Genomic DNA, 19,811 nt, shown 5'->3' on the forward strand with positions numbered 1-19,811 from the left:
GGTGGCGTCGTTGAATTTCCGGAGTTCAGGCGCGCGGTTGTCGGCCCGTGGTATTTTCGTAAAATGTTTCCGTTTCGCTTGATAACCAGGTCGATGATTGGGGGGCTGGTAATTTATTCGTATTCTTTCATCCGGCGTGAAGATGAATTGTAATGTCGATCGAAATTTATCGATTCACGCTTCGGCCTATTCCGCGTTGTTGTTACGGCTGCCGTTTTCCGTTGAAACTCGGACGTTTAGGTGAACTTTAACGTAGGCAAACTGTCTTGAATGAATACGCTATGCTTACAAGGCAGAGTTTCTCCGCTCGCGCAAGCTTGCAGCATCGCCCGCATCATCGCTGCGATTATGAGTTCAGCGAGTGCATCAAGTTCATACTTACCTGCGCGGGCGGATTGACATACGAATATATAGCGGGGCGGATTCCAGCAACCTGCGTGACGTAGAACGACACTAAATTAGAGCTGGTTTTAGTTTGTGATTGACTATAAGCGCTCTCGGGTTTCTGGTGTAAATGTGCCGTCAGTTCTGTTTGGAATGGGGATAGAATGTTTACGTAATTTGTAAATTCTCGGATCCGTTTCGAAGGCTGTCTGAAATCTGCCAGCGCTGTTACGCAACTACGTTTTTGGGCTGTTAACGTCAGGTCGACAAGTATCTTGTTCTTTAACGAGTCGTATAAAGTCGTCGGGATGTCTGCAGCTCGACAACTAAAACTCATCGCGGCTCAGAGACGGAATATTAATGCATGCGAGTGTATTGGGTGTTTAAGGAACGGACGACTTTGATGTGAATGATGAAATATTAATCGAACGTGCGCGCGGTGGGATTACGTCACGCCGCACCGTTAAATCGGGGCCCAGCGCCGTTGCTATGCGCGGCGATTTTTCCGCCCGTAACGCCATTGTTATTTTCACGGTTTCGCCTTACGATTTGCGGAAAGTCTCAAAATCGAGGATACTGACTTCCTGATTAAGATATTTATGATCGGGCCGTTTATCTAACTCTCGTGAAAATTCTAGCGAGCAGACGAGTGGCGATAGTGGGCCGTTGTTTTCAGAGCGCGGAGTAGATCCACAACGTAACTAAGATTCTCTTGTTTAATACCGACACAATGACTCATCCTGTGTTGGATTGCCGCGCGCTGTTAGCAGTCGGCTATCCTTTTATAACGTTTGTAGAAGGTTTCTACTTCAGTAAATGGCGCTTAGTAAATTATGCTCTCATACACAAAACAGACCATTACGCAGCCTACGTCATTGCCGACTGCCTTAACCGGGCGAAGAAAGTCAACATGTTCGAAGATTTTGATCCATAGGGTAGCGGTTTTAGTTCTATCGGCCTTCAACATTCGTCCGGTTACATATTGTTGGTGAGGATGAGATTGGGTCGCACGTTTAGTTCCTGGTTTAATCAGTTATCGCTGTTTAATGGTGAACTGCTTCTCAACTTTCAGGGAAGTTTATGTGCTGCTTATCGAAAATTGGGGAGTCTGTCATGTCGCTGTCACTGTAGAAGCCAACCGCATTGTCTGCAAGCTGATACCGTCTTTCCCGGGCTGTGTTTTGAGCGGCGATATGTCACTCAGTAGTCAGTATGAAGTGATCGCGAATTGATTTTTAAATGCTGTCAGCATTTGATTGTATATATTATTACCTTCATGGCTTCTGGGCATGCGCGAGCTTTTTGTTTCGTCCGTTTCGCAAAACAAGTGACTTCAATATGATTTCCGGTGCCGACTAAGATGGCTCAAAACAGCGGCCATCTGGTCAGCTGTTTGGCAATCACGCTCTGTCGGCTGGCATTTATTGATAATCGATTACACGGCGCGGTAAGCTGACCCTCCCGTGCATGTTCGATAGCTTTGCAGTACGCAATATCGACTCGTGACATCGCACCGTTTGTTGCTTTTAATAGACTTTCGTGATTCATGTTGCGGTGCTTGCATGCCGCACACTAATGAACTCATCTGACACCGGCTGTTCAGTGTTCACGGAATAGAACATAAAACCGGAACAGTCGACGTCACATTCGGCGATGAGTTAGTCACCAAGAATTTGGCGCAGCGTCGAAGCGCGACCGACGCGTATTGTGACGGAACAAGCCGTAGAAAATGTGTCGTCAGTTTTCGAGAGTCGCGATATTGGACTGCGGTGGAATATACTATAGCTGTGGCTCCCAACGTGGGCGATTTGGCGGTCTAGGGGGGCGAAAATGACGAAGGGGGCGACAGGGGGGCGAAAATGGACAAAGGGGGCGACGGGGGGCGAAAATAGCGAAGGGGGCGACGACGCGTCAAAACGGCTGACCTTTTTTTTTTTTTTTTCATCCAACCCACGGAAATTTAGTTACAAAAGTGTGTCAAATTGGACATCGAGCCGAAAATTTGACTTTTTTTTTTTTAGTCAACCCGCCGGTGATTAAAGTTTGTATGCCCAACTTTCGGTACACAAAATTTGGGGGGCGATGATCGGTGTTGACCTTGAAAAGGGGGCGATGGGTCGAAAAAGGTTGGGAACCACTGTACTATAGCTTAAACACGATCTCGCCAAGTCTGGTTATATTGAAATGAGACGCCCGCCCGAACGGTGACTCGGCGAGTGCCACTTGAGGAATATATTTTCATTGCGCGGATCGCGCAGTGGTCTTTATTGCAACGTGTGGTGTTCGGCACTCGGGGCTTGTGAAGTAGGTGTCTCGCTGCGATGAGATTTGGTCGCGTCGAGTAGGGAACGAAAAGTTGCCCAACGATCACATATGATGATATTGTTATCGCCATTGAAACGTTGTGATGTTTTATCGATGTTTTACCAATAAAGCTTATAATTGTTGATTCGATAATGTACCAACGTGCAATAAAATGGCCGTGACTCTCTTGCGGGCATTGTACTTCTATATTACTATTTGAATTTTGGTTATTGTAAGATGAGTTCCCTGAGTAAAAGACCGAACTTTTCGAATCAAACGCGTCATTCTGTTGTCTGCGAATTTAGTTCTATACTTTGTTCCCAGCGTCGGACTACTTTGTTCCCAGCGTCGGACTAAGTCTTGTAATTTCTAAACAATACCATATCACGACAAGACCATCATGTTTGATAAATCAATTTCACTTCGATTTCAGTCCGGTTTTCTGGAGGTGCTTTGAACTTGGTTGGACGCGACAGCGCCAATGGTCTCGCACGCCGAATAGGCTAGATATATACGGATACTTCGAATATATGTATATATATATTCCGTTTGATTGAACGAAAATCATTTTGAACTGACGCATCTAACTTTTATTCGAATACATAGGATTATAAGACGGATCCCAAAAAAAGTGATGCGAAAAATGCCCACGATTTCCATTCCTGCATCAAAAAGCCGTTTTTTTCTGCTCTAAAAACGTCGCGAATAGTGCGTTTCCGGGTATCGAATGTATGCAAACGATAATGCTACTGTTTTCTCCAGCTTGGCAATTACGATATTACTGCTGAGCATGTTGCATTCTTTTAACCTATTATTACGTCAACGCTGCGGGATCTTTGTTGTCGCTGTATGTAAATTTCATTGGGATACTCAGCGATCCGGAAATATTTCGTACGCGCGCCTTTGGGCACTGTTTGCATTTTATGTCATTATTTCGTATTTGTTCCTAATCATTTCTCTCTGAACCTAGTGGTTTCGATATCATAATTGCCATTGTTGTAGCGAATCTCTCGACTGATATTAATTTCGGCGAATGATAAAACGTTGGTGGTATACATTTTAACGGCGCGCATCGCAAACATTTACAGTCCGGTGAGCAATACTGTGTTGAAGTCTCGCACACCGGGAAAGTATTCCACGCCTGGCGTTATCTTTTAAAAGCTCAGAATTCCACGATCATGACCTTCCACCGGAACGCGTATTTCTCGCAGGCCCGCAGCAAAAATTACTTTACGCTCGTGAACTTAGCCTACGTGTCAAGCGTGCGATATTCATCCATCCCGCGTTGAATGTTTACTCGCCGGCGTTGCGGGTGTCTTTACGGTGTAGGCGTGACCGGAATGCAGGCAGGAAGGCGACTCTTTCTACAGTTTAGAATCCAGAGGCGGTAACGTGAACTGGCCGCGGATCCATTATTATTACCGACGGTTTCATTGAGTCTGCGAGCTATTGTATTCGAGTCTCGACCAATGAATGAAATTGTCGTCTCTATTTTGTGCGCGCGATCAAGCGTTGTGTGTAGACGGGTTCAGATCAAGAGTCTATAAGTTTATTTGAACTGGGCACGTTTCAATGAACTCGCTTACGCGACTTTGCGTGTCTACGCTGGACTATTCTTGACCGCTCGACACGCTCAAAAGAGTACCGCGCTGAAACGTAGGAACTTTTCGGCGCTAATATTCCCTAGCGTCGGAAACTATTGCACGCTCCGCCGTTACTTAAGAAGCGAATTCGCATTTCTACTCGTGACTAATATACAGTCGTGTTAAATGCCGTATGACTTATTATGTCAACTGTTTTGCTGACAATATCGGAGCTAAGCGCGCGGTAATTGCTGGTGATGCAATTCACGCTCCGCGTTTTGAGAAGCGTGCTATATAGGATCGATGCCGCGCGATTGATTGATGTTTACTGTGGGAGCGTTGTGCGTGTTGATGTTGAGACGACGCGTTCGTACGGTGTTGGCTTTGTAGGGTATAAGTGCGATATCCCACGGAGGCATTTGCTTTGGTGAGTCGGCCAACCGTTTTTTTCTCGATCGGTACGCGTCTTCGTAGTCTCGACAGTGAGTCATCGTCGATTGGCGTCGGTTTTGAGGGTACGCCTTCGCTGGAAGCTTAAGCGATCGAAAATATCAAAGCGTATCCGACCATTTTTTCGCTCAGCGAAACGACGGGAAAGGAAAAAACGCTCGGATGAACTCGGAGATTTGGAAGCGATCCGTCTTGTCGAGTCGAAACGCGAACTTTAGTTAACGGATTCCGCGAAATTCTTCATGGTTTTTGTCGTAAATTCGTTAAAATTCGTCCTGAAACGTATTCCCGGACCCGCGCAACGTAGGCTATGTAACGCGAAAAACGAAAAGATAGCCCGCGCTTGAGCTTGAGGCGTCATTCTCGGGAGACGGTTTCAAACGTTCTTTTTGTTAATAGTCGCAAAAATAAACAGCCGCGCAGTTAGTGGAAATGTACTCTCCACCGTACCAGAAACCGTCATTGTATCTCGATCAAGACTGCGACTTCAAACGAAATTAACCATCCTCGTATGATAACCTCTGACCCCTCTCACCGCCGACCGCAATCATTTCGTGTCGCTGCTTTTCGCGTTTTCTGACATCGCATCGCTACACCTCGTTTTCAACGCTTTCAGTCTCGGTACATTATTTCCGAAATTCGCAAGCCACGTGATGTATTTGCCTAGCCGCGCAACACGTATGAACTGCGCGCCGGGTTCACGAAATGCGCGTACGTAATAAACTGGTATCAGGGTCGAGAGTCATCGAAGACCAGCGAGTTCATTGTTACAAGCAACTTGTGATGAAACATCGCGCAAAATTTCACCTCTGTGGATTCACCGTTTACTCCGCCCTAGGGTTGGTGCGATTACGGCGTCAAGCTGTGAATCGCGAATGTCGCTGGAATTGAAATCGAATATTCAAGATGATTTTCGTACATTTTTGTGTGTCATGTCATCAACATTTTGCGCTTTGAACTGGCTGCTTTGCTCCACATCGCTAACTTCCGGCGAACTTCCGAGATAGTGTGTTTGGATACTCTTGTTGCGATTGTTATGATCGCCTACATAATAATAGGCTATTTAGGCCGCATGCTCGCCGTGTGATGATGGAAATCGCGCTTATTGCTTCGGACATCGGATTTGCTGGGCTATCAGGATAATGATAATTGCTGTTTATTAGTAGCCTGCCAAGCGTTTTTTAATGAACTTTGGTCAGCTGAGGACTTCTTTGTGGTCAAGCGGGCACTGTAATTGAATATCGCGTGCGGGATTTACACTCTGCAAACGCCCCTGGAAATAATAACGAATGTTTGTGAGGTTTGAAGCTGCTAATGGTTCGCTACTAACATTCGTCTGAATGAGTATCATAAATGTTCACATTTTGTGACTTGATTGATAAAGTATCTTGTACATATAATTGTCCATTGAATGTTGTTTGTGAATTCATATTTTACATTAGTCCGATTGATACCGTAATTTCGGTTTGGGATTATTTGTTTGAAATGACAATCTTGCTAAGCATCTTAATTGTTGGCCTTTTCAGATTTGCCTACCGAAAACTTCAAGGTAGACTAATTCTGTATTAGCTTTGTGAGATTGCCTTCACATCTCACTGCAAAAGTCAATATTTCTCCGGGATTACTCTTTTCAATTTCTGGATATGAATCATCCCTATTCACTGGCAAATACATCGGGCAAGTGCTTCCTCAAGAGATAAGCATTGCTGTCCGGGGATATTCGCTGCGAGAAAAAGTGCCAGATGCTACAGTGTTTGAAGCACAATGATGGTGGCATCAACTTCACTTATGAAATTGCAGGAATCTCCTAATCATAGGTATGCTTGCATGATTGTCAGCCTATTTCACGGTATATTATATAATTGCCTATCTAGTTGAATGACCTCTGAAGAGGTCATGAACAAACTTATTGTGTCCGCGATTCTGTAATGTCAATATTTCAGAGAATTTCATGCAAACACCACTTACAATTAAGACGATTTAAATTTAGCCAGTGATGTTGTAATACTTTACGTCTGAACTCAATCATATTATACTACCCCACTTAAGCCTAAGATCTTGGTAACTTTCCGAGGAAATTGCATGTAGGCATTTCAAGGAATTTAGGAAATAACTCGACAGTATCCTCTGGTATGGTTGATGCGTTTTACTAATTCAGCATAACTCGTGGTATATCACCCTTCATATAACAGTTTAATGGAGCATTCAAGAGCACAAAAGTTCCCAGTTAGGAAATCTCCACTATTGGAACCATGATTTCATGTTATGGTTGACCACACGCTTTGATGCACACCTTGTCATTTTGAAGTAACTCTATCACATGTTAACAGGTATATGGACATAGAGCCGTCAGTCCCTAACATGACTTTCAGGCCAGCCGTGCGCCGCCATAACTCGGAAGGAATCGACAGCCCTTCGTTTCGTAATGGTCAAAATAATTTGGGTCCTGAATTTGAGGGCCGAAATAATAGACCGTCGCCTCCCGAATATTCTGAAACGAACGGAGAAGGCGATGGTGGTAAGTGTATATTACTGTATGAAGTAAGGATATCATGTCTTCTAACCACATTCAAAGCGTACAAGGTCAAAGTCTTGTAGACACTCACACTGTAATATATTGTGTGATTCAACACACACATAGACTGAAACCTGTGCCTTTCAAACAAATTTATATATTTACGGAGTTATGCAGTAATTTGAAATATTATAATAAATCTTCGAAATGCTTACTGCTGATTCCCCAACCGTGGGTGACTGTATGCGAGTCGGGGCTAAATATGTATGCATCTGAGGAGCAATGGTGTACTTTTTAGCTCCAGGTTTAATCTTAGGCATTAAGTGTCACCATCAATGATTCGGTGATTATCTTCTCGATCACCCTTGAACAGCTTTAATCAACCACAAAATTGAACAAAGCCAATTGCAGCTGTGATCTGAAAATGGATATATATCACTGATGAGTTGCTGCTACCATTGTCTGTTGCCAGTTTCTACACATATGCTTGGGTAGTAGCTAGATTGTTATAAGCTTGTTGCTAGCCATCTACTGAAAAACACGATCCTTCACTTGTGTGACTATGCAGGCTCCCCGATATATGGACTCTTAGCCCATCATTCTCACTCCACCTTTATGACGATCCGGGGCCTACGATACTTATGATCGTAGGCCCCAGACAATCATTGCGGTTGCTAGGATAATGTAGTTATTAAAATACTCAAGAATTATTGTTTCTGCTAACCAATGGTGTCGTACAGCTTCAAGAGGACTGATGCGTATCAGAGAGCGTAGCTTTTCTGAGAGAAAGACTAGTGACTCTGGATCACCCCTGGATGAAAATCCCGAACGGGCGAATGTGATCCAATCCACGAATATCCAATACATTTCAGGTGAGGCTGTTTGACCGATGCTGAGCATAGCCAATTTTGACAGAAAGGACAAATTGTTTGCCAAATTGATTTTTTGCTTGGTAGCTCGCACAAATTGCACCTACTTCTATTCAATTAATGGTGCATCCAAAATTTGATTCCAGGATTATATCATGGTGAATTGATTGTATTCCATCGTATTGTGAAATTTATGTGATGATGGTTCTGCACTGCACACATCAGTTCAGACCAGATCAGACCACTGATGATATAATCATTCGTGAACTCCGCGATTTAGGTTGATTTTATGCCCAGATTTTGCAGGCTCACCCATGGTTACTTGTCGTGAGGACATGCTGTCGGTTTCGCTCAATCCATACCACCATTTGGCTGTTTTTGTGTCCTAATAATTAGAAACAATTGAATGACGAAGATAAGGCCTAAATTTGATCTAATTTGAATAAAATTCCTTCGCAGGAGTTGTCTAGGATTTAGCATTTCTCGAAATATCAAAACCGATGGATATTGGATACTCTTTGAATAAGGCAGTGAGTGTCTTGATCCCTGCCACATTAACTGTTGAATATGGATGTCCGGACCATTTATATTCGGCCGGTTGCATAATGGATATTGTTCTGAACAATAGAAGTACAGCCAATCAACTAATAATGTACCGATTGCGGGAAATTGTTCATTCCAGTTTCGTTATCCAACACCCTACAGTGCGGATTAGTCATCAGGCCATTTTCAGTAGCCATGCATTGATGCAGGCTTGGCTGCATATCACAGGGCTCGAATTTAATTACCAATAGTGCAACGCACTGCAATGCTGCAATCAGAATGCGGATCTATATTAGAACCAACTGATTTTATAGTGTATTCGACATTAAAACCATGTAATAATACAATACAAGGCCTAGTCAATTATATACTATATAGATATACTGTACGTCAATGTCTGATTAATAGTTGGACTATTATGTATTCCTGACGGAAAAAATTCTTTTCAGTAGGCCAGAGGTCCCCATCCGGTCTTTCGCCTCCTATGAAACGAATGGCTGAAAAGAATTCTTATCACAAAGTTCAAGAGTCTATATCTAACTGGGCGATATCGTCTGCGTCCAACACCTCAGCGTTGGATAATCAGATCAAGGATTTAAGGTAAGTTACTGGCGACATCTGGTATGCTGTAGGCTGCGTCTAGTAAATGTTGTCGAACTTGATGAGACACCGCACCAAGTTTTGACGATATCAAATGCCCGGCCCAATGAATAATTTAAATTTGCGAATTTTAGAATAGCTTTTTTTTCATGGAAACTTGCGCGCGTTGTCAAGCATGACATGCGTGTCATTTTGGTGGTTAGGGCACGATATTGTGTAGCTTTGAGTCTACGCACCACACAAGGTGATACGTGACCAGCGGAACTTTAACCGATCTCCATGGTTGAACTGTTTCTACAGTTCATTTCAGCGAGAAAACGGTGCCACCGATTTACGCAGTTGCGTAGTTCAGTAACTTGAATATAGTAATGGCCAAAAATCTATTTGCTCGCTATAGGATGTGTACTTTGCTTTGTCTGCATTGTTGAATTTGTGCCATGAATCAATTTTACATCATGGCTTTAACTACCATAATTGATTTTTCTAAGCATTTGTAGTTACTGGGTTTTATCATTGAACACGTAGACATGAGTCACGCTCAGAATACGCCTTACATCCATGGTGATATGAGTCATGCAGATTAACAATGCGCGTCCGCTCTCTTTATGGTGAGACGAGAGCCTCTCAAAAGTGGGTGTGAGTGGTATTAGTCAGGGGGTGGGGTGTTGTCTCGTTAATTATCAAATTATGCGCTTTCCTGTTATTTCTTTTTATACAATCTTGCAGTGCCGTTGCAAAGTTAAGGGTTGAGTCTATGGTCATCTTTTTATCAAATATAGTAGATTGTTTCTAGTGACCACGGCGACATATTCTTTCTTAATCCGTGATTTCTTTCACCCTGTTTGGGAGAATTATGAGTCACGTTGCTCTTCAATGACTCGGCATTATGACTCGAGACATTATAGTTGTGTCTGGCACTGCTGATAAGACATCTGCCCTTCTGACTGTGTTTTCGCTCTCTCGGTATAGTCACCCCTTTTAGGAACAAGTGAATTCCTATTTCCACCATCAACAACTTGAATAGCGAGAGGCATCCTCTGGGACAGGATGGATTGTATACTGTAAATCTTTATCGGATTAGCACTAGATGTAATTTGTTGGTGAGGTGTGCCGAGACAGACACTGTAACCTGAATCACATTGTTGTTAATATGAAACATGCTTATGTACGTTGAAAATGTAGGTAGGTATGTAGCATCTGTGCATGATTTTAATATGAAAATATGATTTTTGTGCAGTTGCAACTGGGAGTGACTTCGTATTCTTTAATTTCCCAAGGCATTGGTGTGATACATACGAAATACTTGACCACAAATTATCGGAAACTTCCTGCGATTTCGATTTACTTGGCAAATTCCATGATGTGCCTTTTACAGATTACAGGATTACCTACCATACCAGCAGTAGGCTGTAGGCTAGTAGGCTCGTGAATGCAATTTCAAGATAAAGCAATACAGCTGCCATATTTTTTACACTGTTATGATGCAGTATAATTACCATTCTGGTACGGCATCACGCATTTCCCTTAACAAGAAATTTAACAGAGTGATGTTGCGACCTTTTACTCACCATTCTGTCCCTCTGTGCTGTACACTCACATAGGCTGTGCCAATACATTGTTCCTGTTTTTATCGAAAATGCAATGGAAATTATCAAGTTATTATTTTATCTGCGTAATTTCTATTAGGTACTCCAACGGCCGAAGCAGTATGCATGAGAGCAGAGACTCCATACAGGCGAAGTATTCGTTCGGAAAGCATTCGCATCATAAATACAGTATGTCTATCGGAGAGGACCAGTACAGTGACGGCGTCCATGTGCGTGTGCTTGGCAGTGTTGAAGGTAAGTTTGTTGAGCTGCTATTCAATCCTGTGTACTCTAATGAGCAATGTAAGGTTAGGCTATTTGGTTTATAAAAAATTAAGGTAGTGTAATGCTGGAACATATCGGCTTAGCAGGCCTGTCTGTTTTACAAGCAGAGTTTGATACCCCGAAGCTACCTACCAACTTTTCCAAGTTAGATTAGAAATGTAATTATAGCTGAACATATTTTTTCAAATTCGGTTAGAATCAGGTTACTGAATTCGCGAAATAGAACCAAGTTCAGTTCATAGGCCATCAAATTAGAACTCCTTCTCCTAAGCATGAGAATAGCAAATGTCTGCACAGTAAGCTTGGCCCGTGTCGCACTATGCATAGCTCTCCTGTAGCATTTTCAGGAAGACCAGAAATTAGATTAGAATTTGAATTACAGCAAAGAAGCATAATTCAGAAGTTAAATAAGAATTAGATTTTCGGCGTTTCGCTCTAATTAGTCTAATTTGATTACTAGAATTAACTAGTTGCGCAAATCTGCTTACAAGCTTTGATAGACACTACATTCAAAACAGGTATTAGAATGTTGTGCCTCGCTCTTGCAAACCCATCTCTGTGGTGTTTTTATTTGCAGCCATATCTTATGCACAGGGAACATTTCAATGTGTTATTTCTAATAAACGTTTTTTTTTACTCTCGGCAGATGACGACACACGCTCGCGCTCTCCTCTCAACGGCATGCATCCCATGCAAAAAACGTCAAACCACGCTAGTACAACCAAATCAATGAATGGTACATCGAACAGGTAAGGATATGTTCCGTTTTATTTGATCTCTTAATGCCGGGATTGCGGTGACATATGTCCACGAATCCATCCGTGACTATTTTGTCAATTTCGCAAGCGATTTAGCGTACTTACGTTTCGATCGGTAACAGATTTACTTCTTAATCACACGCGAAAAGTGATATAATCTATTGTCAAAACGGTATAGTACTGTTCATCTTCACTTATTGTCACCAGTATAATTATGCGCGACCGGTAGCTGGAAAGTGCTAACAGGGGTCCCAGATTTTGAATTCAAAAAATATTTTCCGATCACATCTTGATGTGCACTAATCGTGCTGCAAGGAAAGGAAATCATTAAAACATTGAAATAAGATTCTTGACTCTGTAACTTTTGGCAAATATAATGACCACCACATTTTTTGTGGATTTGTGAACGGAATACAGCAGAATTAGCTACCCAGTTGCAGGATGGTACTCGATTAAATGGTTCAAATAGAAATTTATTGGCAAAGCTTCGTACGCCATATAATCTCATACAACGACTGGGATGGGCCTCCGGGTTAATATGTTGCCGAATGACTCAAATCCGACCGTTACTCGATTTACAAAATTGGCACGATGAGTAGGCCTATTGTTGTGAAGGCAACGGGAATGTAGCAGCAACTAGGATTTATATTCACTTTGTTTACTCCTACTTTCGGATATTGTGCGGTTATGTGTGAGTTCTATTCCTGGAAACTTGAGCATGGGGATTTATGCGCATGCTCGATTTGAATATACACTCACCAGTATGCTGAATTGGCATTCCGTTCCGTTTCCTACAAGCGGGGGAGGGCAAGGTTGATTTGTTTTACCTTTCATGGCCAAGGAATCGTATCCTGTATGAACTCCCGTGCTGTGTACAATCTTTTATTCCTCGGCATACTGCTGTGCAATGTTGTGTCTAATTTAAACCTCAATCGTGTGATTTAGCATCTCCATCGTGTAAGATTTTGATGACCTGGAATTAATCATGTTTTGATTTTCGGAGGATGTCAACTGTAAAATCACTGGTGATGAACTTTGTTATGATCATTTTTGAAAATAAAAGCCCACAGTAATGCTTTGATGCCTGCAATGGGAACTCCTTTATTTGGCGCAATCTAATATCCACCAAAACAGGTGTTTCGGTCAGCCTTTAATAGTTGGGAGGCTAGTTTCGACTTTTGACTTTTAGCCAAGATTCTGGTGTGACGCTTACCACCACTTTGCCTGAAAATTCTCTCAACTCTTACAACACTGCTACTGCTATTCAGTGATGCCAGTTTGGTAAATGTGTGAACTGGAAAAGTAACTATTCCATGACTTGAAGTTGTTACAACCTTGTCAAATAGATTGAATTGCAATAAACTGGTGTTAAGCACACCAAAACGAAGTGCTGTGTTCTAGTGTGATAGCCCAAGCCAGTTGATTTATGACAGCAGTGTCAAAATGCCCTGTGTTGTATCTGTTAATGTCAAGTCAAGTTAAGAGTTCTAGTTCCATGCTATCAGCTGATTGCTGCGCTATGTTAAAAGCTGAGGAGTGATTCGCAGCGCAGCTTAGACACACCCTTCGATATTGGCAAGGGCAAAGTTACACTTGTGTATGTTGTGTGTGTTCGTTATCAGCACGAGGAGATAAGGGCAATAGACTTGGGTCATAACTCTTATGGTTATTGTTTATGGGAGCGTGCCACAGTTATGTCTGGTTGTATGTTAAAATGGTATGCCATTTTTAAGTTGGGCGTGTTGCTAATATTCGACCTTGATTTGTCATGATTGTAGCAACAATGCAATCGGGATTGAGTATACCAACGCGTTGACAGGGTTACGTGCGTTGCAATACTGTTTTACTTGTAGCTGGCCAATCAAGGAAGTTGCAGTCAATTTGTTTCCCGAAACACCAACTCTTTACAGTAATCTACCGTTACGTAAATTTTATGTCATGCGTGAGGACTATAGCCTTTACACAATACTATGCTAACCTTGTATTCCTATTCATCATCGATTATGAAAAAAATTACTTCCGAAAATTCTTTGCTATAGCATTTGGTATCTGGTGAATTCTTGGTGTTACGGGCATTACTTTGTTTTCCCATAGCTGAAGTGCGCCCACCCGTTCTTAACAACTTAACTCACCCTATTTACCAGTGAGCAATGTGCAGTAAATGATATGTGACGAGCGCATTACCAGATGCCAGCGGTGTAAATGAAATGATGTATATGATGCAACTTTTTGACGATGTGATGCAAATTGCAAACTTAAGACTTGATGGAATTAATGTAATGATCTCATCTCAAGGTCGGTCAATCTCAATATTGAAATCTGAGCTCGTATGCAGTCGCATGTCCTTGTCACCCACAACATCATCTGTTACTCAATCGTACGAATTGACTCTGTGAATGATGAATCTTTAAATTGATTTTCCTCTACATATTACTTAGGAAATCTTGATAAGCAGTTTGAAGCAAATTTAGACTGATCTTGTCAATCACGATGGTGGTAACACGGTAGGATTAGGTCTGCCGTAAATTAGGCTTACCATATTTTGGAAATGTAAAGAGGGGACACTTTTTCAGAAATTCAGAAAAACTGGAGAAGAATTCTCAAAAACTGGTAAATTTTTCCTACTTCGTGATCGGTTGACTAAAAAAAAAAAAAGGGTCATCACTTTCGCTCACAGCTCAAAATAACGTTTTTCTCACCACATTGCCAGGTGGATAACTAAAAAAAAAAAAAAGAAGGTCTTCTTTTCGCTCAGAGCTGAAATCACCTCTTTTCCCTCCGAAATACCCGCCGGAGCGTCACTTCTCGGCTAATTTGCGGCATATCGCTCGCAATTTGATCTAAATCTTACCTAAATTTTCAAAAAAGAGGACAAAAGGGCGTCCTCCGAGGACACTTTCAAAAAAGTCAAAAAAGAGGACAAATCCTCTTAAAAGAGGACGTATGGTAAGCCTACCGTAAATACAAGAAGTTATCGAAATTCATATGTCTGTAAAGTTCAAAATGACTTGTTGTGAGTGAACCTTGTACGTTGGTGGTTGAAGCAGCTTGCAGCCCCTTTGCTGTGTATTCCCTGACGAAAGCGTAGACGGTCTTGAATGTTTGAGATAAGTTATCGCGCACTTGAACTTGGAAAGGGAGACCCGGCGTCTTGCTTTCCGTTATCTTGTTTGGCATTGAATTATTCATCGCGCTTTAGCCGTTGGTGACCATCGGACGGACTAGCGGTGGGATAGGTTGTTATTTATCATCGGTGAGGATTTGTTGTATTGTTTCGTGTTTATCTATACCGTGTGGTGTTCTAGAAGGAAAATAAGCTCTCGTAAACGGTGATGGGGAGATGTGCGTTCACGCCGTATTTTCTTTGTCAAGGTCAATTCCGTCAACACCACACAAAACCTCTTCGAAGTCTTCGAGTCAAATGAACGCATTTGAAGACGATGACGACGATTCGTGGAAGATTTGTTCGGTGTGCGGCGATAAAGCAACCGGATACCATTTCAACGCGCTTACATGCGAAGGCTGTAAAGGCTTTTTCAGGTATGCGCGCGAAACATTTCCTAGATCGAACACTAAATGTTGTAGCAATGTAGCTCGAACACATTTGTTCGATTAGAATTAGATTACCTGCATTTTGTTATAATTAGTGTAATTAAACGACTAGAATTAGCTAGCTTTCCAAATCTGCGATTAAGTTTGTCTTGAGTCTTGACCCTGTGATTCGATGGAATACAAACTTGAAGGGCTAGTACATAGTGCATCCTCCTGCCGTAAGCCACAAAGTGACGCTCTCATCATTATGCACCACATATTTCTGATTTGAAACGGCGGCAATGATTTATCCGCCCTTTGTATATCACCATATTTCTGTCACAAATATCATTGGTAATAAGTAGGGCAAGTTTTTGTTGCAGTTAAATCCGTGGAAAGTTGCATTTATTCATTTATTTTCGAAAAAAGTTGCAGAAGTTGCATTTTGACCACATTTTGCTCGGTTGACTAAAAATGAAAAGGTCAATTTTCCGGCTCAGCTCCCGAAATACCCTAAAAGCGTTACTTCGGTGCTGATTTACGGTGTTTCAGTCGAATTTAGCTGTATATTTCACTAAAATCGAAAATACTTTCATGAAAAATCGAAAAAGTTGCATGAAAAATATGGACAAAAGTTGCACTATAAGATTCCTTCAAACAGCTTAAAACCGCGTTCTGCATATCTTACGAGTATTTAGGAAGCTGCCGGAAGCTGTAAAAAAAAGTTGCAAAAGTTGCAAAAACTTGCCCTAGTAATAAGTCGACATGTGCTCCACGTTTCATTATAGATAGGGAACTGTTACATTCACACGCTGGGCTTGTCAAAGTGCTTTCAGGCGATTGGTGGTTGTGAATTTACCTCTACAGTCTTAATTTCTATGGCTTTACACCTGTGCTCTTTGTTGTGTCGTGTCGTATACCTTTTACTAATTCTTCCATTCAAAAATCCTGGCAGTGCCACAAGCGGCAAATTCAATTTAAACTGCTCTTTGATGGCGTTTGTTTATTTGTGGGATCCCGCGTTGGGGTTTCTTTGACTGCCTTGATTTTTCTCTTGTTTCATTTTCCGTGTGCGTGTTTACAGTGTGAATACCCCTTTGGGATGTAATTGATGTGTGGCACTTTCGGTGTCAAGCTGAATAAGGTGCGAGTGTTGTGTCTGGTGTCCCCTTCAGAATGATTAAGTATTGATGATCTGCTTGCAATTGTGTTGGCGCATTGAACCTCTTAAATTAGTATACTGTTGTTGTCTCTGTAATATGTTGCTGCTAAGTGTTAATGTAGCAGCGACTTTTTCGGATGTATGATGTTTGTCGTGTTTAGGTTAGAATTTACTCATTTGCCACGAGACTTTACAAGTCTAAATTTGTATAATAATTTACAATGACGTAAGTTCAAGTTTTGTTTATGAAAAATTGTTATTTACATTCTCAATAGATCATGCTGAAATCCTATTATTGATGTTTCAAGACCAAGTCATATGTTGATTTTATACTTTTCGATTGCTTTGAGGGAGGTTAGCCTATAGTGCGGTAAAGTTGCAGTCTATTTGCAGTAGAAGCTCCTACTTCCTGTATTATTGACTCGTTATCGATCTACGAATGCTGGGTATAGATCCAGTACAGTACATGAATAGGAATAGTTGCATTAAAATATTGGCCTATGACTGCCTTGTTGCATTGAATATATATCGTCTTGAGAATTCACACTGTTTGTATGAAAGGCATTTTTAAATCATGATGTACTCTACACTCAGTTGCAATGCTGTACAGTGTACACTGTACATTAGGGTGGTCCTTAAAACGAGTTATGTACATGTACAACGTTGACGCATGTTATTCAACCTGTTGATGCGTGAACTATGACTGTGCGCTAACCGAAAGGAATCCTTAAGTTTGATCTTGTAATTAGTTTGTTATCCCATGAGACATAGACATCGGAAATGTTTTAGTAGTATCTGGAAAGTTGGTATCACGGCTGTGCAAGTTGTTTGCATTTTGTCTGTGCTCTGATCAAATATCCTATATAATCCAATACTCCTACACCACACCCACTTGGTATACAGTCACACGGATACTTGAACCACGCTTGATTAATAGACGTCTGTGGAAAGATACTGCTGTGCTGAAATCCTGGTATCTGTACTCGAGTGCCTTGTCATGATCAACCCCAAATTATGAAACATCACTGTCATAAATCGAGTCGACACCCCGATTTGTATGCTGTTAGCTGAACTATGGTGTGTTTTTCACTAATCACTGATATCACCGTGTAGTTTCTGTATCTGTTTGTGTTATTTGTGTTGTATGAAGCCGAAAAATCTGTCCCCTGCCGTAAGATGTTGCTTCAAGCATGAAATTATAATATTAGTCATCCCCCCATTTTCCCAATCAGATGGTATCAAGGGGTTAGTTTTTTTAATTGCAACTTTGTGTCTGGCGCTGCATTCAACATCTAGAAATGACCAACCGACCCAGTATTTTCGATAATTCACAAACACTACCAACATTTGCATCGTGTCCTTGAATCCAAAACCTCAATTCACATATCTGCTCATAGCCTGACAATTTATCTCATTTATCCCGGTTGAATCTGGTCGCTATGCATCAATTTGAGATGCTTGCATGCATTTTTAGCAGATGGCGCTAAGCTGCGATGTTCCGTTACCATAAGGTGATTTAAGTCGCTCAATGAAAAGCTGATTGACTACATCGATTGACGTTTGTTTGTAGTCACTTGGGCGTAACATCGACTTTCTGTCAACTTTTCTCGTTGTTTCGCAGGAGAAGTATGAAGAACGGGAAAAATTTTACTTGTCCTTACACCGGAAATTGTCAAATCACGAAAAGCAATCGGCGGCAATGTCAAGCGTGCCGACTGCAAAAGTGCCTTCGCATCGGCATGAAGAAAGAATGTAAGAGTTTACTGTAGGCTATCTTATGATTTTGACGGATTTGCCAAGCCCTGCTGTCTTTTTTAAGCTTTACATTGTTGTGGATGTTGAATTACACACATTTGAAATCGTAATACGGACTTCCCTCGTATTCAAGTGATAAATCTGAGAGATTAAGTTACCGTATGGCCTTGACTTGATGCATATGAGAGAGGGAGGCTAATGATTTCAACTTGCATTTTAAATTGAAACGCCCAATTCATGGTCAACCTGTCAAATTCAAACTACACTGATTTCAAAAGTACTATGTCGTTCAATTTTGACAGATTTGCCAAACCATGCCGTCTATTTTTTGAGCTTGATGCATATTTACATTGTCATGGATTCTGAAGTGCACACATTTGAAACCTGAATACAGACTTAACCAATTTTGAAGTGGTAGTATAATATAATATAATATTAGGTTATGGCATTGACTTGATGCATATGAAAGGTCAATAATTTCAGCTGCATTTTGAACAGAAATGGCCGATCCATTTGCAGAATGGCAAATTCAAGCTACACTGATTTCATGAACGCGCCATTGAATATCGATTGAAAAGTTACGGAAGGGCTCGGCTTCTGTATCGTTAATTTACATGGCTCGATTCTGATTCAACATCTGCTTCCAATTACCGGAGTAAAAAGGGCTTTTGAAACTCACGGGCTTGAACGAGGCGTAGCTAGTGCGTTTGTGTGTTCAACTCGCCTCGATCTCCCAGTGTCGAGTAGCGAACTTGTTGCTACGTCGAGGTCTGCGTCATGGCGTGTAGTGAACTGTCAGCCACTTGTGAGCGGAGATGGCGTGTCTACTGTGAAAAGTTGATGGGTTACATGGTGCTCAGAGCGCTTTGATTGTGATGCCTTTACGAGCAGTCACACCGGCGAAAATTCCGTTCAAAGTGGGTCAATAGCCTCTTCTGCGTTCGACAGTCTCCGACAGTTAATGTCACGGGTACTCTATGTCAATTTCAACGTTTTATCTCCTTACAAAGGAAGGGGATCATTCACAACGTGATTAATCAGTGTCTGCATTTATGCAATGACAAAATTACAAACTCCACAAATACCACATACGTTTCACTTAAATTGCAATAGTGCCATAAAATAGGATTCAAATGTCTATAGTTACCATAGAGAGTATATTACTTCACATATCAACTGGTCTCGATCGATATCATAATATCGGTTGCGTGTCGTTGAAGATTCCACAGAAGTCAACTCGCCATTCCTTTTGATAGGGTGCTCTCACGTGCCAGTCCCTATGGACCCAACATCGTCTTTTGGGATCTTCTCGCCGGACCTCACACAAATGCGATATTCATCCCGCGTAACTTGACACCTCTCACTTTGTGACTTGCTTGATACAGACAAAGACTTTGAGAACGGTGCTGGCACAGCGCAGAACCCCTGCACTACCGTTGTTTTGTGATCTGGTCAATGATGTCTTGTTGTGTCTGGTCTGTTATTG

The 19,811-nt window shown here is 41.7% G+C and overlaps 1 protein-coding gene across 3 annotated transcripts in view; it reads left to right on the top strand.

The window, feature by feature from the left end:
• The first annotated feature begins 3,031 nt into the window (after nucleotides 1–3,031).
• LOC145444901 (nuclear receptor subfamily 1 group I member 3-like) overlaps nucleotides 3,032–19,811 on the top strand; it is a 31,446-nt gene continuing 14,666 nt past the window's right edge. The window contains exons 1-8 of one of the 3 annotated variants that reach the window (XM_080322961.1): nucleotides 3,032–6,538; nucleotides 7,052–7,245; nucleotides 7,977–8,108; nucleotides 9,101–9,248; nucleotides 10,935–11,089; nucleotides 11,766–11,868; nucleotides 15,250–15,417; nucleotides 18,192–18,322. In XM_080322961.1, coding sequence (XP_080179087.1) covers nucleotides 6,486–6,538; nucleotides 7,052–7,245; nucleotides 7,977–8,108; nucleotides 9,101–9,248; nucleotides 10,935–11,089; nucleotides 11,766–11,868; nucleotides 15,250–15,417; nucleotides 18,192–18,322 — 1,084 coding nt within the window. In that variant the 5' untranslated portion in view covers nucleotides 3,032–6,485. Of the gene's footprint in view, nucleotides 6,539–7,051; nucleotides 7,246–7,976; nucleotides 8,109–9,097; nucleotides 9,249–10,934; nucleotides 11,090–11,765; nucleotides 11,869–15,249; nucleotides 15,418–18,191; nucleotides 18,323–19,811 lie in introns of all 3 variants that reach the window. The other 2 variants (XM_080322960.1, XM_080322962.1) reach the window with 2 other exon arrangements.

This window comes from Botryllus schlosseri, chromosome 8, assembly GCF_051294905.1.
Source record: "Botryllus schlosseri isolate E-star chromosome 8, Bs_hap1, whole genome shotgun sequence".
In the NCBI taxonomy this organism is placed as follows: domain Eukaryota; kingdom Metazoa; phylum Chordata; class Ascidiacea; order Stolidobranchia; family Styelidae; genus Botryllus; species Botryllus schlosseri.